This window comes from Tetrao urogallus (assembly GCF_951394365.1).
Source record: "Tetrao urogallus genome assembly, chromosome: 16".
NCBI classification, from domain to species: Eukaryota; Metazoa; Chordata; class Aves; order Galliformes; family Phasianidae; genus Tetrao; species Tetrao urogallus.
In genome coordinates, this window is record NC_136829.1 from 13,210,633 (window position 1) to 13,227,655 (window position 17,023).

Below are 17,023 nucleotides of genomic sequence, written 5' to 3' on the forward strand. Positions count from 1 at the left end.
CTGCAGAGTTTCCTATTAAAGAGCAGAGCAAATACTCATAAATCTGATGAGGGGCCAAAGCACATGTTAGGGCTGTCTCCCTCTTAATGGAACCTTTTCTGAAATGAAAAAAATATATATCTCGATACATTCAGGGTATTCATTAGACATGACAACCTCCTCCACTCCCCCGTCCTTCCCTCCCCCATCCTGCATGTGCTGACCCCTGGCAGAGGAGCTGTGCTGAGTGCTGGCAGGCAGGGATTTTGGAGGGGAGGAGGAATTGTTTTGTTTTAATAAAGAGAACGTGCAAATTTCCAGCAAGGAACAAGCCTCCTCCTTCCCCACCTCTCCCTCCTTTCCTCTGCCCAGCATGCTGCTGCCATTCCCTCTCTTTCCATGCCCCCAGCACACCCTCCTCTTGGTCCCCACTGCACTTTTCGCACACATCCGGAGCCAACAGAGCCAGCGCAGTGCCCCAGTGATGGACACCCCTCATAGAACTGAGTGTCGGAGCCTTCCAGCCACCTCCCACCTTCCAGGGCTCCACCAGCTTGTGCTCTTGGGATGCACAGCCCCCCAGAGCAGGCAGGATGGAGCCTTGGGCCCCTTGGCTTTCCTGGAGGCTGTGACCAGTGCAGTGCCTTGATGCTACACGCCTTATCATGGGCTGAGAACCAGAGTCTGCTGCCCCTTTCCTGGAACTGAGATGCTCTCAAACAAGAAACACCGTCACAGTTATGAAATAAGCTCTGTGCTGTGCGTGGCTTCTTCTGCCCCATTCTTCTGCTCACAGGCAGGGTCCTGAGCAGTATCTGCTGCTGTGAATCCTGCATGGCTCCGCTGATGCACGAGAGCCACAGCATGGAGCTGAGCTTCCCACACCAACACATCCCACCTCCATGCACGGACAGACCCAGCTCCCAACCCAGGAGAGGCAGAATAAGGCCTGAGTGCTACAGCTTAATAATCATGAATTATCTGTTCGTTATCCCAATAAATAGTGAGAAATCTCTTCCTCTTTTCCCATAAAGCCATATCTACACTTTTCTTCATTTTTCATCTGTGCTCCATCATATTTGCACAGAGTGATCATCCTGCTAAACAACATGTTTATTGGAAGGTGCTGTTGAGGGTTGGATGCTGCTCATGTCTTTTCCTTCTGTTATTGATCTTCGCTACTTGGTTGACGAGGTGTAAAATGTGTCCTCTTCCTTTGAAATTTCACTGGGTAACACTGCTCCACTACAGATTATGAAGGCTGTAGAATTTAATAATATCAGATGCAGCAAGGAGAAGGTAAGATTTTGATATCCTTATGAATACTGAATGCTCGATGAGGTAGGTGCTATTCAAGGTCAGTTAAGATCTGGTCAAAATACTTACAGGTTGCTTCTCTTTGTGCCTTGAAGAATTCCTGCCTTTTGGGGGCATTTCCTGTATGTTCATACAGTGCCTGGGAACAATATGGGGTAACTTGGTGTGCTGCATGAGCTAATACAATTTTGACAACACTGATCTTAATAGCAACCTGTAGTATTCATAAAAAGCAGGTAAATCTGCATGGATGCATCCATGCTGATGCACCCTGATCTGCCCTGACCCTGCTCTTACTGAAGCCAAGAGCAAACTCTTACTGCTGGATTTACAAGGGTGAGTGCTAGACTGAGAACATGTTGGGCAGGGCAAGTTCCAAGTTTTCAGAATGCTGAATTTCAAAAATTCCTGATCTGCTGCTTTTGGGGAATGGTGAGAAATTTCCAAGCACTGGAGGGACTGGGCTTTCACCAGGCTGGACTGGAGGGAGGAGGGGCAGCTGGGGCAATCCCCTGCTGAGGGACTGCAGCACAGAGGCCCACCTGAGCCCGTCCCTGTTGCTTTGCTTCGTCTTCTAATGTGTGGCTTCAGACAACTGATTCTTGCAATTGGCCTTGCCTGTGTAACACCAAACTGGCTAATAGCAAAACATGATGTTCAGAGCAGCTCCTCCAGCTCCAGAGGGGAGGAGAAAATAAAATCCATGGAAGAAAAAAATCTTCTATTTTGGTATACTTAACACATACAGTTATCTGCGTGTCCTATATATCATTTAACAAATTGCTTTGCAATTCTTACAGGGCGTGGTATAATGACTGATTTAAAATCACTGCATTGCTTAAACTGCATTGTTCTTCATCAAGTTGAGTCATTTTTATGTGAAGTGTCAAGCTCTCTAACAAATAACTGCTGCCAGACAAATCAAGTTCCTCATCTTAAAGCTACGGCTAAATAGTTTATAGCTTTAATCTGCTCACTGAGGTGTGCAGTCTATGACAGTAATTATAAATGCAAGGAGAAATTATAGCTGAATGCTTTAACTGCATTAGGAGCCATTTGATGAACAATCATGATTGCCTGTTCATTTTCAACAATAGAGGGCAAGTTAGTGTCAGTGCATTAGAGGATTTTCAGTTCTGCTCTGCTCTTTCTTCCATTTACCACAGAATGTCAGTTGTCTCCTATAAAGTAGAAAAAAAAACACTGCAGAAGCTTTAAACTTGATGGTTAAAAAAAGACAAAGGAGGAAACAGAGAAAAACTGTTTACCATTATGACTCATTTTTTTGTTTTGCAGCAGCCTTATTTCCAATTAGTTCATTTCAGGTAGCTGCTTGTTTGCTCATCAGGGCCTTTAGTGAAGCAGTCTCTCCAATTAAGTTGGTAAATTTAACGTTATAGAGACTCATCTCTGTAAAAAGTTGTAGAGAGCAAAGAGAGCCTCGGTCACCAACAGTCAATGCCACTGCCTGACTTTACAGTAAAGGATAAAATTCTGCACTGCCTTTTGGCTTGTTTTTTTCCTTGGAACAACATAAAAATTCTAATTCAACTGCAAAAAAGGAAGAAATCCTCTTTGAAGGTATAAGTCATCATACAAATTAGTTCTGATTAAGCCACGCTCCCTAATGTTCACGGGGTTTCTTTGAAGAAGAGCAATAAAAACAAATATGAAGTAGGTTAAATGAAAAGAATAGAGACATCTGATTGTTGTATATTACACATAATTTTACATTATATTACTAAGCCCATATCAGTTAAAGGAACTCAAGAAAACACTGAAGAGGAACATAAAACAGATATGTGTGTCTTTACATTTAAGAAGAATTTATAGCGAATTTCTTATGAACAGCCTCACAGAGATCTTAAAAATAAATCCATACGCATAACACATTTTTCTACAGTACCAACCCAGGTTATTCATTTATACTTTAATGATAGTCAACATTTTAAAATATCACCTTTAACAGTAAATTTCATTAAAATATAAAAAGTATTTTCTGTATTTCTGTACTTCGGATACACTTTGCACTGTTTTATTTCCATTTATTTCCATATATTTTTATGTCTATGCCACTGCAGTATTGCCTACAAGTGAATGCAGATGCGCGTGCATGTTGTAAGAATTTTGGTGTGCTTTATATTCCCCGTTTCTCAGCACTGTGCTCTCCTCTGTGTTATTATTCAAATGCATACGGAATCTTAACAGTAACATGGTAAGCATAAGTAAACCCTGAAAATCCCTGTTATATGATTTAGTCTCTTTGCAGATCTCAGGAAGGAACCGTACGAATAAACTGTGGCCTCCACGCTTCCAGCGCAGCCAGAACTTGGGTAGGCTTACAGTCATAAAACCTTTACAGTGCTATCCAAAATACCCCATCATTTCACACAATTTGTGCTATCATGCATACCAACTCAAATTATAGTTCCAGATAACAGTGCTATCACTCTGTCATTGCCATTTAAATATATTTTTTCAAAGGTGAGGTACAACCTGCATCTTGATGTAGATTAGAAAAGGATGAGTATTAAAAGGACGGCGATCTCTGGGTACCCAAAGGCAGGCAGGACAGTGCCTTATTTATGCAGTCACATCCACCTGAATAACACTCGTGATGTGTCTGTGTGGGTTATTACAGTGCAGAAAGCCTTTTTTTCCCCCTCAGATTTTTTTCTTTGTGCTTATTCTCCAAATCCTGAGGAACAATAACATGTTTATGTGGGTGGGTGTTTGGTTTGCCTCTTCATAATAATACGGTGCTTTTAAAGCCAAATCTGAAACATTTGTCAGGTATTAAACCACGAATATGCCAAAATAACTGTTACATTAATATATTTGGCAGACAGCTTTTGTTTGATAGAACCCAAATTATTGGTTTGCTCTGATATCTCTTATGTGAAAACGACGAATGTCAGAGTCTTATTAATCATTAACTGGTGAGGAAGGAAATGAAATATGGTATATTTTTCCCAACCAACCTCCTGTAATTTCCCAATATTTTGGGAGGTATATTGATTTTGAATGGTAATAAAATGGTTAAGCACAAAATCTGTTATTTTCAGATAAACAAGGTACGTTTGTTTCTTCCTTTTGTGTTGGGTTCTAATGTTGGGTTAAAAATGCCTACAAAGAAATGTAAGGATGTTAGCAGTACGGAGAAAATTAAATCCCTTCCAGTTGGACTGAATTTTGCCTGTTGAAATATGCAGAAAGAATAAATCTGGTCAAATAGAGACTGCACATACAAGATGTGTGTAAAACTTCAATCTTACTGCACTTGAATATTACACACTATAGCAATAGCTTCTATTACCCATCCCAAAGCAACCTTTTGATTAGTGGCTTAAATTATCCAAAAGTAGCCTTTTAAACAGAGCGTAAGTGACGCACAGTCCTTGTGCTGGCTGCGTACAAAGAATGTGTTTCTTAAAGCTTCATGAATATTTGCAGCAAACAAATGTGAAATCTTCACACAAGCAAGTATTCATCTTCGGAGTGCTTGCACCCTCAATTAGCCAGAGAATAGCCACAATAGCAGGTGGCGTGAGTGACAACTCACAACACATCCTTAATTTTGACTGTCTGATGAATTCATTTCCCAAATGTGATTCAAGTAATGAACATGATGGAGAAAATCTGAGTCTGCACATGATTATTCTGCAGATGGAAGCAGAGCCTGAGTTTGCTGGTGAATTTGCTGGGAATGACTAAGAGAGCCTTGCTGGAAATAAACGTGTTAGAACAGAAAACTTCTATTTGGACTTTCAGTAGAAGTTCTGCATATTTATTTCAATCAAGAAGATTTGAGTTTGCGAATCAAGTAAAATTAAAAATGCAAAAACGGTGTGTAATCTGAACATGACATTACATATCATAAACACTGGCAGTGGCAGCACTTTGGTCGGTGTATCTTTCAGCCAAAAAAAAAGTATCAACAGTAATGCAGAAGTATCATATTAACACGTTTTGGAAATATAACTGCGTAAAAGAAATCTCAGTGCTTCCTGAAAGAAGAGCCAGCCCCCCCAGCCCACATGAAACCTTGTGCTGAAGTCAGTGGTATCACAGACTGACACGGCCACCAACGGGAAACAAAACGCAATTAAATGTCTTCAAGATTAAAAACGAAATGAGCAGAGACATGAGCAAGGTTAAAGCGATGCGCCAGGAAAGGCCACTCCCAACAGTAAGTGTTGGGTACGTGTAAAACATCAACAGTTTGTACAGTGAGGAATGTCCAAATATCAGTGAAAGAATAACTAAACTTGTAGACATAAACTTCTCAGTCATCAGTAGATTCTTGAGACTAGGTTTGAGTGTATCAGGAATGCGGGCTATTTATTATTTATTAATTTGACATTTGAATTGCCTTCTTTTCCCCCATCAGAATCAGATTTACAGATGCATTAGCACTGAGGGAGGTAACAATCTTTTGGTGTTCAGTGCCTTTTTTTTTTCCTGCTTTTTCCATTCTCACTGCAAAGAGTAGCATTCATTTCTTGCATTCCACATTGAAGTGCATAGGGTGTGAAGCAATTCTTAGAAACAAAAAGGGAAGTGAGTACTGAGAAAATATTAACAAGAAGCAACTTTTTTTATATAGTTGTTCTGCATTTGTCAAGAGCTCTTCCTGAAAACATTATAAAATGAATAGGTACATGCAATTAGTTTAATGAAGCAACAGTACATTATGCATTTTATAGTGTTTTCCTACATTGAATAAAGTATGAATATTTAAAGAGGCCTCCTTAAAAGGATGAAATAAAAACTCACTATAGAGCATGCATACCTTAAGAGTTATTCTTCATCCACTTCTGCTACAAATTGTGAATGGTGTTCTGGTGACTTGCTGTGTGTTTTGCTTAGATGAAGTTTTACAGCATGTTTGCTCGCAAATGTCCGACAGCACAACTTACATTTGAACTTAGAGTCTGTGTCCTCTTCTCCAGCTATTGTTTCAGGAGACCTTTGAACTGAAACTCTGGAGATTTCTTGCTCTACCTTGGTTTGCTGCTCCACAGCCAGCCTGTTCATGTCTTTCATTTGGAAACCTAGATGGGATTCTAAGTGGCTAATGTAAGTAGATGGGGTTCGAAACTGAGATGCACAGTCGCTGCAATAAAAGACTGGATGCCCTTTGTCCATGTTTTTCAAAAACTTTGTTCCTCCAGTTTTCCTAAGTTGGTACTTGACATTTGCCAGCCAGTGGCTGATGGTGGTCATTGACAGTCCGGTAAATTTTGAGATCTGCATACGCTCCTGTGGGCCTAGATCTGATAATAAATATTTACCTTCGGATGTCTGGAAGAGGCTGGAAGCAAACTGAGCTTGCAAAATGAGAAGATGCTGAGGGTTCCAGTTCGACTGCCTGCCCTTCCTTTTATGCAGAGTGGAGACTTCTGTTGAGACATCTTCAAAGCGTCGGACATCTATTTCCAACTTCATAGATGGGATCCTTGAAGATGCAGCAGGTTTTGGCGTAGTAGCTTTGGGAAGAACTTTGACCATATCAGCAATGTCAGACAGAGCATGTTTTTGAGGTGGAGAAGTACAGGATTGTGCTTGAGCTGACTCAGCTTTCTTGCCTTTAGATTTGGTCAGGTCAATAGGCTGATCATTATTTTCAAACAAATAGTGCCTGGTTACGCTTGCAGGCTTTGGTGGGGTTGGAGTAGGAGATAAAACTGGCTTCTCCATCATATTTAAATTAGATTTGTGGAACATAGAAATCGTGCTAGAGCTGGGGCTGGAGTTGGACTGGGGCCGTAGAGGCTCAGTGGCTTTGCCCAAGTGATTATTCAGTACCGACTGCAGGGCACTGAGAGGGTTGACACAAGGCAGCTCTGATGAATGGTTGGCAGCAGCACAACCATTACTAAGAGAAGCTGTTGTTGGTTCCTTGAGGGCTGATTTTTCTTTTCCACTGTCCTCTTTAATTTTGTCTTCCTCTTTCAAGGGACATGGTTCTGTCTTTTTTGGCTCCCCAGAGGCTTCAGATTTGAGGATAGGCCCCCTCTCACTCTGGCTGAGTGAAACATGCTCAGCTTGAATGCTCTCTTTAGCATAGTCCTTTTGTACCTCCTCCCTGTCATCAGTTTCCTTCTTCACTTGAGTGCACTGAGCCACGTTTGCTGAGATAGGGACGAGAGGCATGACTTTCCACTTTGGAGCTATGGGCCTCAACTTATTGGCCATTGTTGGCCTGATTTGCAGTACTTGGGAACCCACAGGCAAAGATGGCTTAGCTCCTTCTGAGAGCTGATAAGCTGCGTGGATGCTGGGATATGCACTCCAGCTAGGTGCTCCATTTTGAGCTTTATTGATGGCTGTCGTGACAGTGTTCTCCAAAGACTTTAAAATGTCCCCACCACCTTTTGAACCATCTTCTAAATCTTCTTCTCTGAGGTACTGGTATTTCATTGTGGGATCCAGTGGTTTCTGAAGAGTGTCCTCATACTCTTCAGTTTTTACTGCTTTCTCATCTTTGTTTGCATCATCAGCTTTATCTTTTTTACTTTCTTTTTTAATTTCAGATGCAGGAGCTATGCATTCTGCAGATGATGATTTACTGATTGACTTCGACACCGGGCTGTCGTTGGCTGGTGCTTCAGAGAGCGACTGCATTTTTTCCACAGCTAAAGGATCTAGAACAAGTTGCTTTCCTTTCTTCGAAGCTGAACTTGTGACTTTCAAGAAGTGGCCAGTAACCATCATGTGGGTCGTGAGCTGCTGCAAGGTGTCATGGGAACTTCCACACTCCATACACTTCAAAATCTGGGATTTGCAGGCCTCAAACTGCCACGTATAGCTGGCACCATTCTGGTAGCCGTAGCGGTTGTTGGAGGATAACTGCAGGTTCCCGTTCTTCTGCGGGGAAAAAGTGTCTGAGAAAGACCCCGTTGTGGAATCGGGGGAACAAGGCCTGTTAACGTCAAACACACGTTTCTTTGCTGGAGTGACCATTTTTGAAGAAATGGTTGGTACCGGCTCCTTCAAAGGCACTTTTTGGTAATGTTTTGTTTTTATCATGTGAACGCTCAAATCTTGAAGGGAATCAAAGGAATCACCACAGAACATGCACTTCAGAACTTTTTGTGCATCTTCCTTGTCCATGTCCTGGAAAGCCCTTTTTCGAGGCTTAGAGTAGCTGGTAGGTCTGTGCTTGTCCTTTTTGTGGTTGTCATCTTGGTAGTGACCTGTTTCATTCATATGAACTGTTAGTTCGACCAGCGTGTCGTAGGCTGCGCTGCACTGCCGGCACCGAAACCTGCTGGCACCAGTGAACACCGTCCCACACATTTTACTGCTCTGCCGGTAGAGCTGGACGGAGCTGAACAGGTTGGGTTTCGAGACAGGTCTGGAAGGTAAATTCTGTTGTAAGCTTTTTGACAGTGCGTCTTGATGCCAATCAAAATCAGCTTTGTTCCCTCCATTTCTGTTGTCGCAACTCCTCTTTTCAGAGTTGGACAACTTGAAACCCAGCCCCAAGCCTGTCCAGTAAGAGTCTGACAGTATGTTGGCATAGACTGCTGTCATTTTATCCATGCAGTTGTGTGCTTCATTCTGGGCTTTGGGATGGGTGCTGGTTTTTGGATCCTGCGGCTCTCTAGAGCAAATGCTTTTAACATCTGTCACATGGTCACTACCATCACTCAGCAGTGATTCATTTTCTGCATCTTGGGTAGATACATGACTGACAGGGGAATTCTGGTAGCTGAAGTTCCCTTTCTGCTCAGGACCCACATCATGTTCCTCATCCGTTCCGGTGTCATTGCTGCCCTGGAGCTGAGCAGTTGAATTGTCATCATCATCTTCTTCCTCCTCCTTTATATCTTCCTCTTCCTTTAAATCTTCCTCTTGGACGTAACCTGAAATGTAACGTCAATATATGAAATAATTTGTTAACAGAGAACACTGCAGTTCAAGGTTTCTAGTTTCACTATGTGTTTTCTTTACCAGAGTTCATTTTAATCTACAACTTTAATGCCTGTTAGTTCTGGAAGTGAAAAAAGCCAAGTGATGTCTCTTTTTGTGAAGGTTGCTGCATGTTATTGGCAGATGATCATAATTCTTTATAACTGCCAGAGATTCTGAGTTAATAATTTTCCTGTCACGGGACTGTAATTCTAACTGTCCTGTAATAGGACAGTTGGAAAATTCATATGTAAGAATTTAAAGTTTATATTAAAAGCTTCAATTCTACCAAATTGTTTTTAGCCTCAGTGAAAGGAAGGGTAGAATTGGCAAAGAACAGAAGACAAATAACTGCCATAATCTGCCTGGTTCATAGAATCATCTAGGTACAGTAATCTTTTACCATTTGATCACCTGAAAAAGCACTTTAGAATATACACAAATAATTTATATGTCAAAATACAACATTTGAAAGCACTGATAGGCTTAAGTGGAACTCTTTTGTTTGTAAAAGTAATGTACTGCGTACCATAAAAGCAAATTGCACTTCAATAAAAACAAATACATATATTTTAGGGCAAGAACCCTGAAATTGCAGAACAGGATGTGACAGAGGTAGACCAAAGTATAGCACTGAAGAAGCAGGACAAGACCTGAATGATCTTATTTGAAAAATGAGCTAATTAATTAATGAGAAGAACTTGATACTGGAAAAGATGTAAATTTTGAAATTAATTAAGGAAATCTGTATTTTTCTTTTTTTTTTTTTTTCTCTTTTATTTTTCCTCCCTTATAACAGCAGTGCTTCTACTGAAGTTATGGGACATAGCACAGGCAAAAATAGTCTGAACAGCAGAGAAAAGGAGAGTCTTAAGCATGAACCATTTCCATGGCAGTCAGTGGATAAATTCCTGTCAACTCCTCACAATCAATGACTGACTTCCAGAAGTGATGGAGAGAGCAGGTGGCTCACACGTGTTTTTACAAAAAAAAAAAGGTGAACATTTTTTTACCAGACGTTGCAAAACAATGCATGCAATCCAGTGCTACAGCCAGCCACCCTTCAAAAGCGCTGGTTTCAGAAGTCTTCACAGGAGATACGTTGGTGCGCTCGTTCATTTGGGGGCACACTCCATACTGCTCACTCGTGTGACTGCACTGCAGTGCGTTGAGGACTGCGGCCCTAGCTTTGTGTGTCTGGGAATTAGGTGAAGAAGAAACCCACAGTCCAAGCTGCCATTAGAAATAACAAAATAAAACAAAAATAAAATAAAATACAATAAAATAATACTCTACTACTTGTAACTGTGGAATAAGGCTTAAAACCATATCCTTAAAAGCTCAGAAAGAAGGATGCAGATGAGCAAGTGTTACTTGTTTAAAATTCCTTCCCTGCTTCTGAGAATGGCCAACTAATGTTTGTTTGAGGACCTGTCTTATTTTGCCATCCTGAACTCAGTTCTCCTGTGCAAATGATATCCTTCTCACAAATCAAGAGGGATGAGCAGAAAAGCTGGAACTGTTCTGATTAACATACAGACAAGGCCTTCCACGATTTTTTTCAGATGTGTTTCAATTTTTCAGTCTAGTTGCATTTAAGAATTGGGAGCATATGTGACCCCTCCCAGCGGATGCTCACTGCCAAGCCTTGAGCTGAAGCACAAGCAGACGAACCGCTTAGTGGATAAACCTGCAGTAGAAGAAGGAAGAGATGGTTCTCTGTCCTGATGCTCTAGAAATGTACGCAAGCCAACTTCCCTGCACCATTCCTGTGGCTTTAGGCCCTCCACAGATGTGAGCTTGACTTACTCTTGGGCAACACAAGGCAGCTTCACAACCAGAGGTACAGATAATGGCTCAGAGCAAAGGACCTGGACACCATTTTCACATGATTAAGTAATAATCATACAGTGACAGAAACACTAGCAAAGAAGCTAAACATTAAGTGCTGTGTTAAATATTAAACCAACAAGTCTTTCAGTAGTGTGTTGGGGTACTGCAAACATTCGCGGCCCCATTTACTGTTGATCAGATGGAGGCAGGCACTAAATACAAGAGTAAGAATAAAATGATTATTTTGCATCCTTAAATATCCCCCCTGATGGCCAGATGATGCTCACCCTGTACCCCATTCAGAGCTCAGAGGATGCAGAGAACAGAGGGACCCGGCAGAATCCCCCATGCATGCAGAGCGGTGACCGTGTTGCGCAGCAGCACGCAGTGCTGAGCAGGGCTGCCGTGCTGCTCACCGTGCTGCAGACCCCACGTGGCAGCAGCTCTGGCCCCAGACCAGGACACGTCGCACCTCACACTCAGTGCAACAAAAGTAAGGAGGGAATGCAAGGGAGGAACCAGACCAAACAGACAACAAACAGCATCCGCACGCTTTTCAGTCAGTGCGGATTCGGTTCTCTAATTCAGCACCAACTCTCAGAATGCTATTAACCCATCTTTCACCAGAAGGTAATATTTTCCTTTGGGTGATAATACGGTAGTTTTCTCTTTGCTGTCTCCTTTGTCCTTCTGAAGGGCTGACTGGGAGAAACAGAAGAACCAGGCAGCTGCATATCCCCCACAATACAGATAAATTTTTCTGCTTAATTAGGCATTGACATGTTTACTATACCCTTTACAGAAGAGTAACTCGTGCTGAGAAATCCTCTTCTATAGGCTGCATAACACTCAGATGCAATCTTAGCAAAGAAAGCCTTGAAACAATTTCTTAGAAAGTACCATCAAAATTTCACAAAATCAGTGGTCAGTTCCATCTTAATAACAGATAAGAGTTCTGAGCAGCTTTGAAAACACATTTTGGTATCCCACTTCTAAAATAATTTCCGTTTATTTAAACCACTCAAGTCACTGTGAGCATTTTCAGATCGGCAAAGTCTCTTCTGAGCAGGCAGGCTGTGGTACCAGAGCTGCTGTGCACACCCAGCAGTGTGCGTGTGCTCAGTGTCAACTGATGCAGCTGTTTAACAGAAATTACACTCATTTAAGTTTGCATTATTTCTTTCATAAGCTACATATAAAGGGTGTCTTGAGCCTGTACACTCATATGCTTTAAATGCAGTGTCTGTAATGTGTAGCATACATTTTGGCGTTGTACTGATGTCCATATAATAAATGGTTGAGTGACCTGTTCTTTTCCCACCAGTTCTCCCCCAGGCTGATTCTGACATTCCAAACCTCTGAGCTGCTCATATATAGCTGTCTTATGGAAAAAAGAGAAAAAAGAAAAAAAGAAATCCAAACTCAGTTACCAGATGAATGTTTCCTCCTTTTCCCAGCTGAGAAATTTTCCCATTGAAATTAAACAGGCCCAGTCTGAGATGGGAGATGGGCAACGAGAAGTACCAAGGACACAAGGGACTGAAACTTCAGCATCTCTAAGACCAGACAAAGCCCAGGAGCTTCAGAGCATTGAATGGAAGCACTTCCTGGCTTCCTGAATGGAAATACAGAATTTGGTTTTAGTGCCTATTGATCCCACGATAGCATACGTCAAAAACATGACATAAGAAAGGATAATATTATCACATGGATAATAAAATTCTAAAATGTTTTAACTTATTTCTTATTACTTTGCACCATATCTTTGTGATTGGATTCTCAGTAACTGAAGCAATCTGCTTCTCTGGGACAAGCAGTGCAGTGAACAGCTGATGCTTTCTTCTTCAAGAAATACCATTTTCCTAGATATTTCTAGCACATTTCTGCAGTGTCTAAAAGAAAAGAATAGTTAATAGACATGCAAAATTTCTATTTTGATATTCAGGATGCAAAACTCCATCACATTTACCTTGAAACTTTGTCCATCAGACAGCAGTGAGCCGAGCGCCCAGCGACGCTGAGCCCAACCCCAGCTGCCAGGCGCTGCAATGGCCTGCAATGCAATGTGCACCACATTGTACAGCTCTTCTGAATTTGAACTGTAGAGTAGGATTGCATACTTTTTAAAAACTGTCTGATTTTGCTGGTAACTTTTCCACCAGTGGATATTATTTTAACACAAATTTGCTCTTTTTCCACATAAAGAAACACATACATATGTGTATATATATACGTGTGTTTCTTTCCAAGACTGGAAAATATATTTTCAGCCAAGAGAAGGGACAGTGCATCATCTTCCAAAACACCACTAATCCATGTAAAACCCATTCACCATCTGCACTTCTTCATGTATATTCTAGTTTCACATGAAATAACATCATTAGTAGAACAATCTCACAGTACTATAAGGTGATCTTGTTTCCTTATTGTCTGGCTTCAACTCAAACATCTTTTTGTGTTTGGCAAAAGCTGTTTCCTTCTCTGAGATATTTAATGCAGATAATGGATAATGACCACTTCTCATTCTTTTTTCTCAAAAAATGTCTAACTATATTAGTTGCCCAAAGACAAATCTTAGCCTGGCCCCTTGTAGAAGTTCCCCACTGTAGATTCATCACAGTTTGAAAATCTACTGAAGAGAAATTGGCAACTGAAGGGGGAAAAGATCCCTACTCTATTCTGTAACTCCTATATCAAAGGCATTTTGTAATTTAACAGGACTAAGAGCAGTCTGGAAACGTGATGGAATTTCATGGTAAGAACTCAAATACGAGATTGAATTATACAATTTCAGGACATTTTAGATTATGTTAAAAATGTTTGTACCGAGGAAATAACTTTCTGCTAAGTTAAATGCAGAAGGAAAAGACAGAAAAGGTTTCCATTCTCGCCATGAAGGGAGCGGAGAGGGTCTGCCTCTGAGCCACAGGGGTTACGATATGAAAGAATGTCTCTATCATCTGGTCCACACATCGCAGAGGGGTGAGGTTCATTCCTGAAGCCATGTGCTTCAGCATCCTGAGGGAGGCTGCAGACTTCTCTCAAATCCCAGAAAAAGTTGCCTAGGCTCAACAGCCTCTTTCCTGGGAAGCCAGATCTCTATTGTGGATAACAGGAAATTATTTGCACCTTTTGTCTCTGTTACTTTTTACCATCACATCCAAATTTATTTTGCAGTAGCTTAGGAAAGAAGGTTCAGTCACTACCATAGCGGAGTCACTCCGCATCCAAAACAGCTCAAACAGCTCCTCACCTTAAGAGAGAAACCTTTCCCAATATCCCGCTTCCTCTTCTTAAGAACATTATTTTTAGAATAGTTATGGCTTGGATACCTGTGCATGGATTTCTCTGATGAGGAGTGGGGAAGGCAGCTCCAGCCCCTCTCGGAGTGGCTTCTGCCATAACTGAATTTTAACACACAGAGGAAACTCCATGGAGCCATAACCATTATTTATACATGATGCTGAAATGAAGCAATTTTGGGTTTTCATTTTGTTGTACTCTAATTAGAGTTGCAGTATAAAGTTTTCTATTAAATGTCCAATTTCCTACTGGTTAAGAAGGCAAAATACCCACCAGCTTCACTGGGACTTTCAGCAGCACAAAGGAGAAAAAAAGATTATATCTTTTTTACGTTGCATCCTACACAGTCATGAGACAAATGAAAACGATCCACAGTTGGGAGCGTATGTGCAGCGAATTGGCCTGCGAGCTACCACAAACTTAGAGCAAATCAACAACAAAAAAAGAAAGGAAACAAACAAAAGGAAGACTGCAGAAAGAGAGGTGACGCATTCCGCTTAACTGAGAGTCCATACCTGGGATGGAATAATTGCGGAGTTTTTTCCTGAATCATTTTTTTCTCAAGGACGAAGCTGTTTATGTAGTAGGTTACAGCACTGAGAAAAAAGGCAACTCCATCTGCCTGGATAGCTGACCTGTGTTCCAGAGGTGGACGTAGCCATACTCCACACCAATGTTTCTTGTTCCTTACATGAAGGCTTACAGTCTCAGGGAATAGTTTGCCTTTCATTAGAAAACACCTCTACCTGCTACTTTCTACAAAGCCCTGGAACTTACAATGTTATTCCTTGAGCCAATGGGAGGTGTTTGATATTGTCCAAATTGCAATTTCGCCCACTGTTCTAGTGATGACAGTTATGAATCCTGGAATAGTTTGACTGCCAAGAGCTGTCCCTACACTCAACCACCACGTCGTGGCTGTGCCTCTGCCAGCAGGACTTTCCTGAGCCCGGCACACAGCGCCCAACCCTGCACACAGCCATCGCAGCACCACAGCGCCGAGCCCAGCCGCACTCCATTGCTCAACAGACACACAGGGTGCTTTCCAAAACGCAGTCTTGTCGCGAGCAAGCAGAGGAACAGAGTAGCAGTAAATATCTTTTCCTCATTAGTCATTTTAATTGCGACGCCGTAAATCACTTCACTAAGAAAACAAATGCCTGAAACTTTCGTCTCCCTTTGCCTTTCCTCAGTTATCTCCTGTCCTATAGATTGGTGTGGAAGACAGCACCGTGGCTTTGTGAACGTGCACATTACCTCATTTAAAACCAAGGTCTTGAATTCCACTTTCCCTCGTTCATTTCCCGTGGTTCCCCTAAATACCAATCCAAGTTTCTTTAAATGGCATGAGCTAACAGTCAGAGTGAAAAAAGAAGTATATATGTATCTATATAAATTGAAATTGTAATGAGTGTTACCAGTGTATTGCTAGCACTTTGGTTCATTTGATATGAACTTTGTTTTTTTAAAGTACCACATGGTAAGGCTTTGAAACTTCAGTTTGTAAAAAAAAACTGTAACAGCCTTACAGCCTTTGAAGTCACTGCTGATATAGCTCTGAACAGATCCATTCAAGTTCAACTAACATCAGACAAATGTTTAGTGTATCAGAGGAAGCCACAAAAGCAAGGATTTCATCAATATTTCACAACAGCCTCAGGGAAACTGTAGATTGCAATGCTGTAGGGCAGCTAATGGAATTACACACAAGGGTTTTGTACATTTAAAATAAGCAGCTACTAAAAAAATTACCCTTCAGTTTGATAGAAACTGTATAAAACTGCAGATGGGAAACAATTAAATAGCTACCAACATTTATCCATGTCAGCCTGATAGGTCATTTAATAACAGGTATTTCTTTCTTTCTCTCTTGTATTTTTTTTTCCTGGTAGGGCAATAATAAAGATTAACATTTATGAAAAGTAGCATATAATATAGCACAGCCAAATGAATAATTAAAGACTCTTCTGAAGAATTTGTTTGCTATTGTATGGCCAAGAAGACTGCTCTCCAGTAATGAAGTACATTTATATTAAATACAATTATAAATGGAAAGAAGCTGAGGAATATGCTTATGGAGACCTGCTTCTTTAGCCTAACAAAAACAATAAATACCTGTTTGACTCATGGAGCCCGTGGCTCATCTCATGGGCAGCGCTTCCTCACAGCTCACTCCCCTTGAGAAGAGCTGGGCCTTAACATTCAGTGTGCAACGCCCCTGAAGCATCAGCCCTTCACACAGTTGTTCTCAAGCGCTCAGGTAAGTTCTGCAACTGTGGGAAATTACTATTTCTGTTAATAACTAATGTTTCTTTAGTGCATTGAATGGCACTACGAGAGAGACAAGTCATTTGATCACTAATTAGCAGCCTGTTTATTAAAAATACTCATATGGCCTTACAAGTGCACTGTTATTACAACATTCGTCTAAAAAGAGGTGGGTGTTTGATCTTCCCTTCACACACACAGGCAAAGTGAAGCTCCAGTGAGATCTGCTTTAAGCCATTCTTGCCAGTAATACCAATAAACCTGCACTCATCACTCACAGCTGGGTAAGGCATGGCTGTACCATCAGTGGTCTCTTAGCATCTCTTTAGGTAAGCTAAGTAAGTAGAAAGTGAGGGCACGAAGAAATACGTCTTCCTCATCCTCTGGCTCTGTTTCGATCTTTCAT

At 41.3% G+C, this 17,023-nt stretch overlaps 1 protein-coding gene across 1 annotated transcript in view; it reads right to left on the minus strand.

Moving 5' to 3' along the window:
- Positions 1 to 6,096: 6,096 nt before the first annotated feature.
- TSHZ2 (teashirt zinc finger homeobox 2) overlaps positions 6,097 to 17,023 on the minus strand; it is a gene marked incomplete at both ends in the record, with an annotated part of 131,139 nt that continues 120,212 nt past the window's right edge. The window contains one exon of the mRNA XM_079543554.1: positions 6,097 to 9,167. Within this exon, the coding sequence (XP_079399680.1) occupies positions 6,097 to 9,167 (3,071 nt within the window). The remainder of the gene's footprint in view (positions 9,168 to 17,023) is intronic.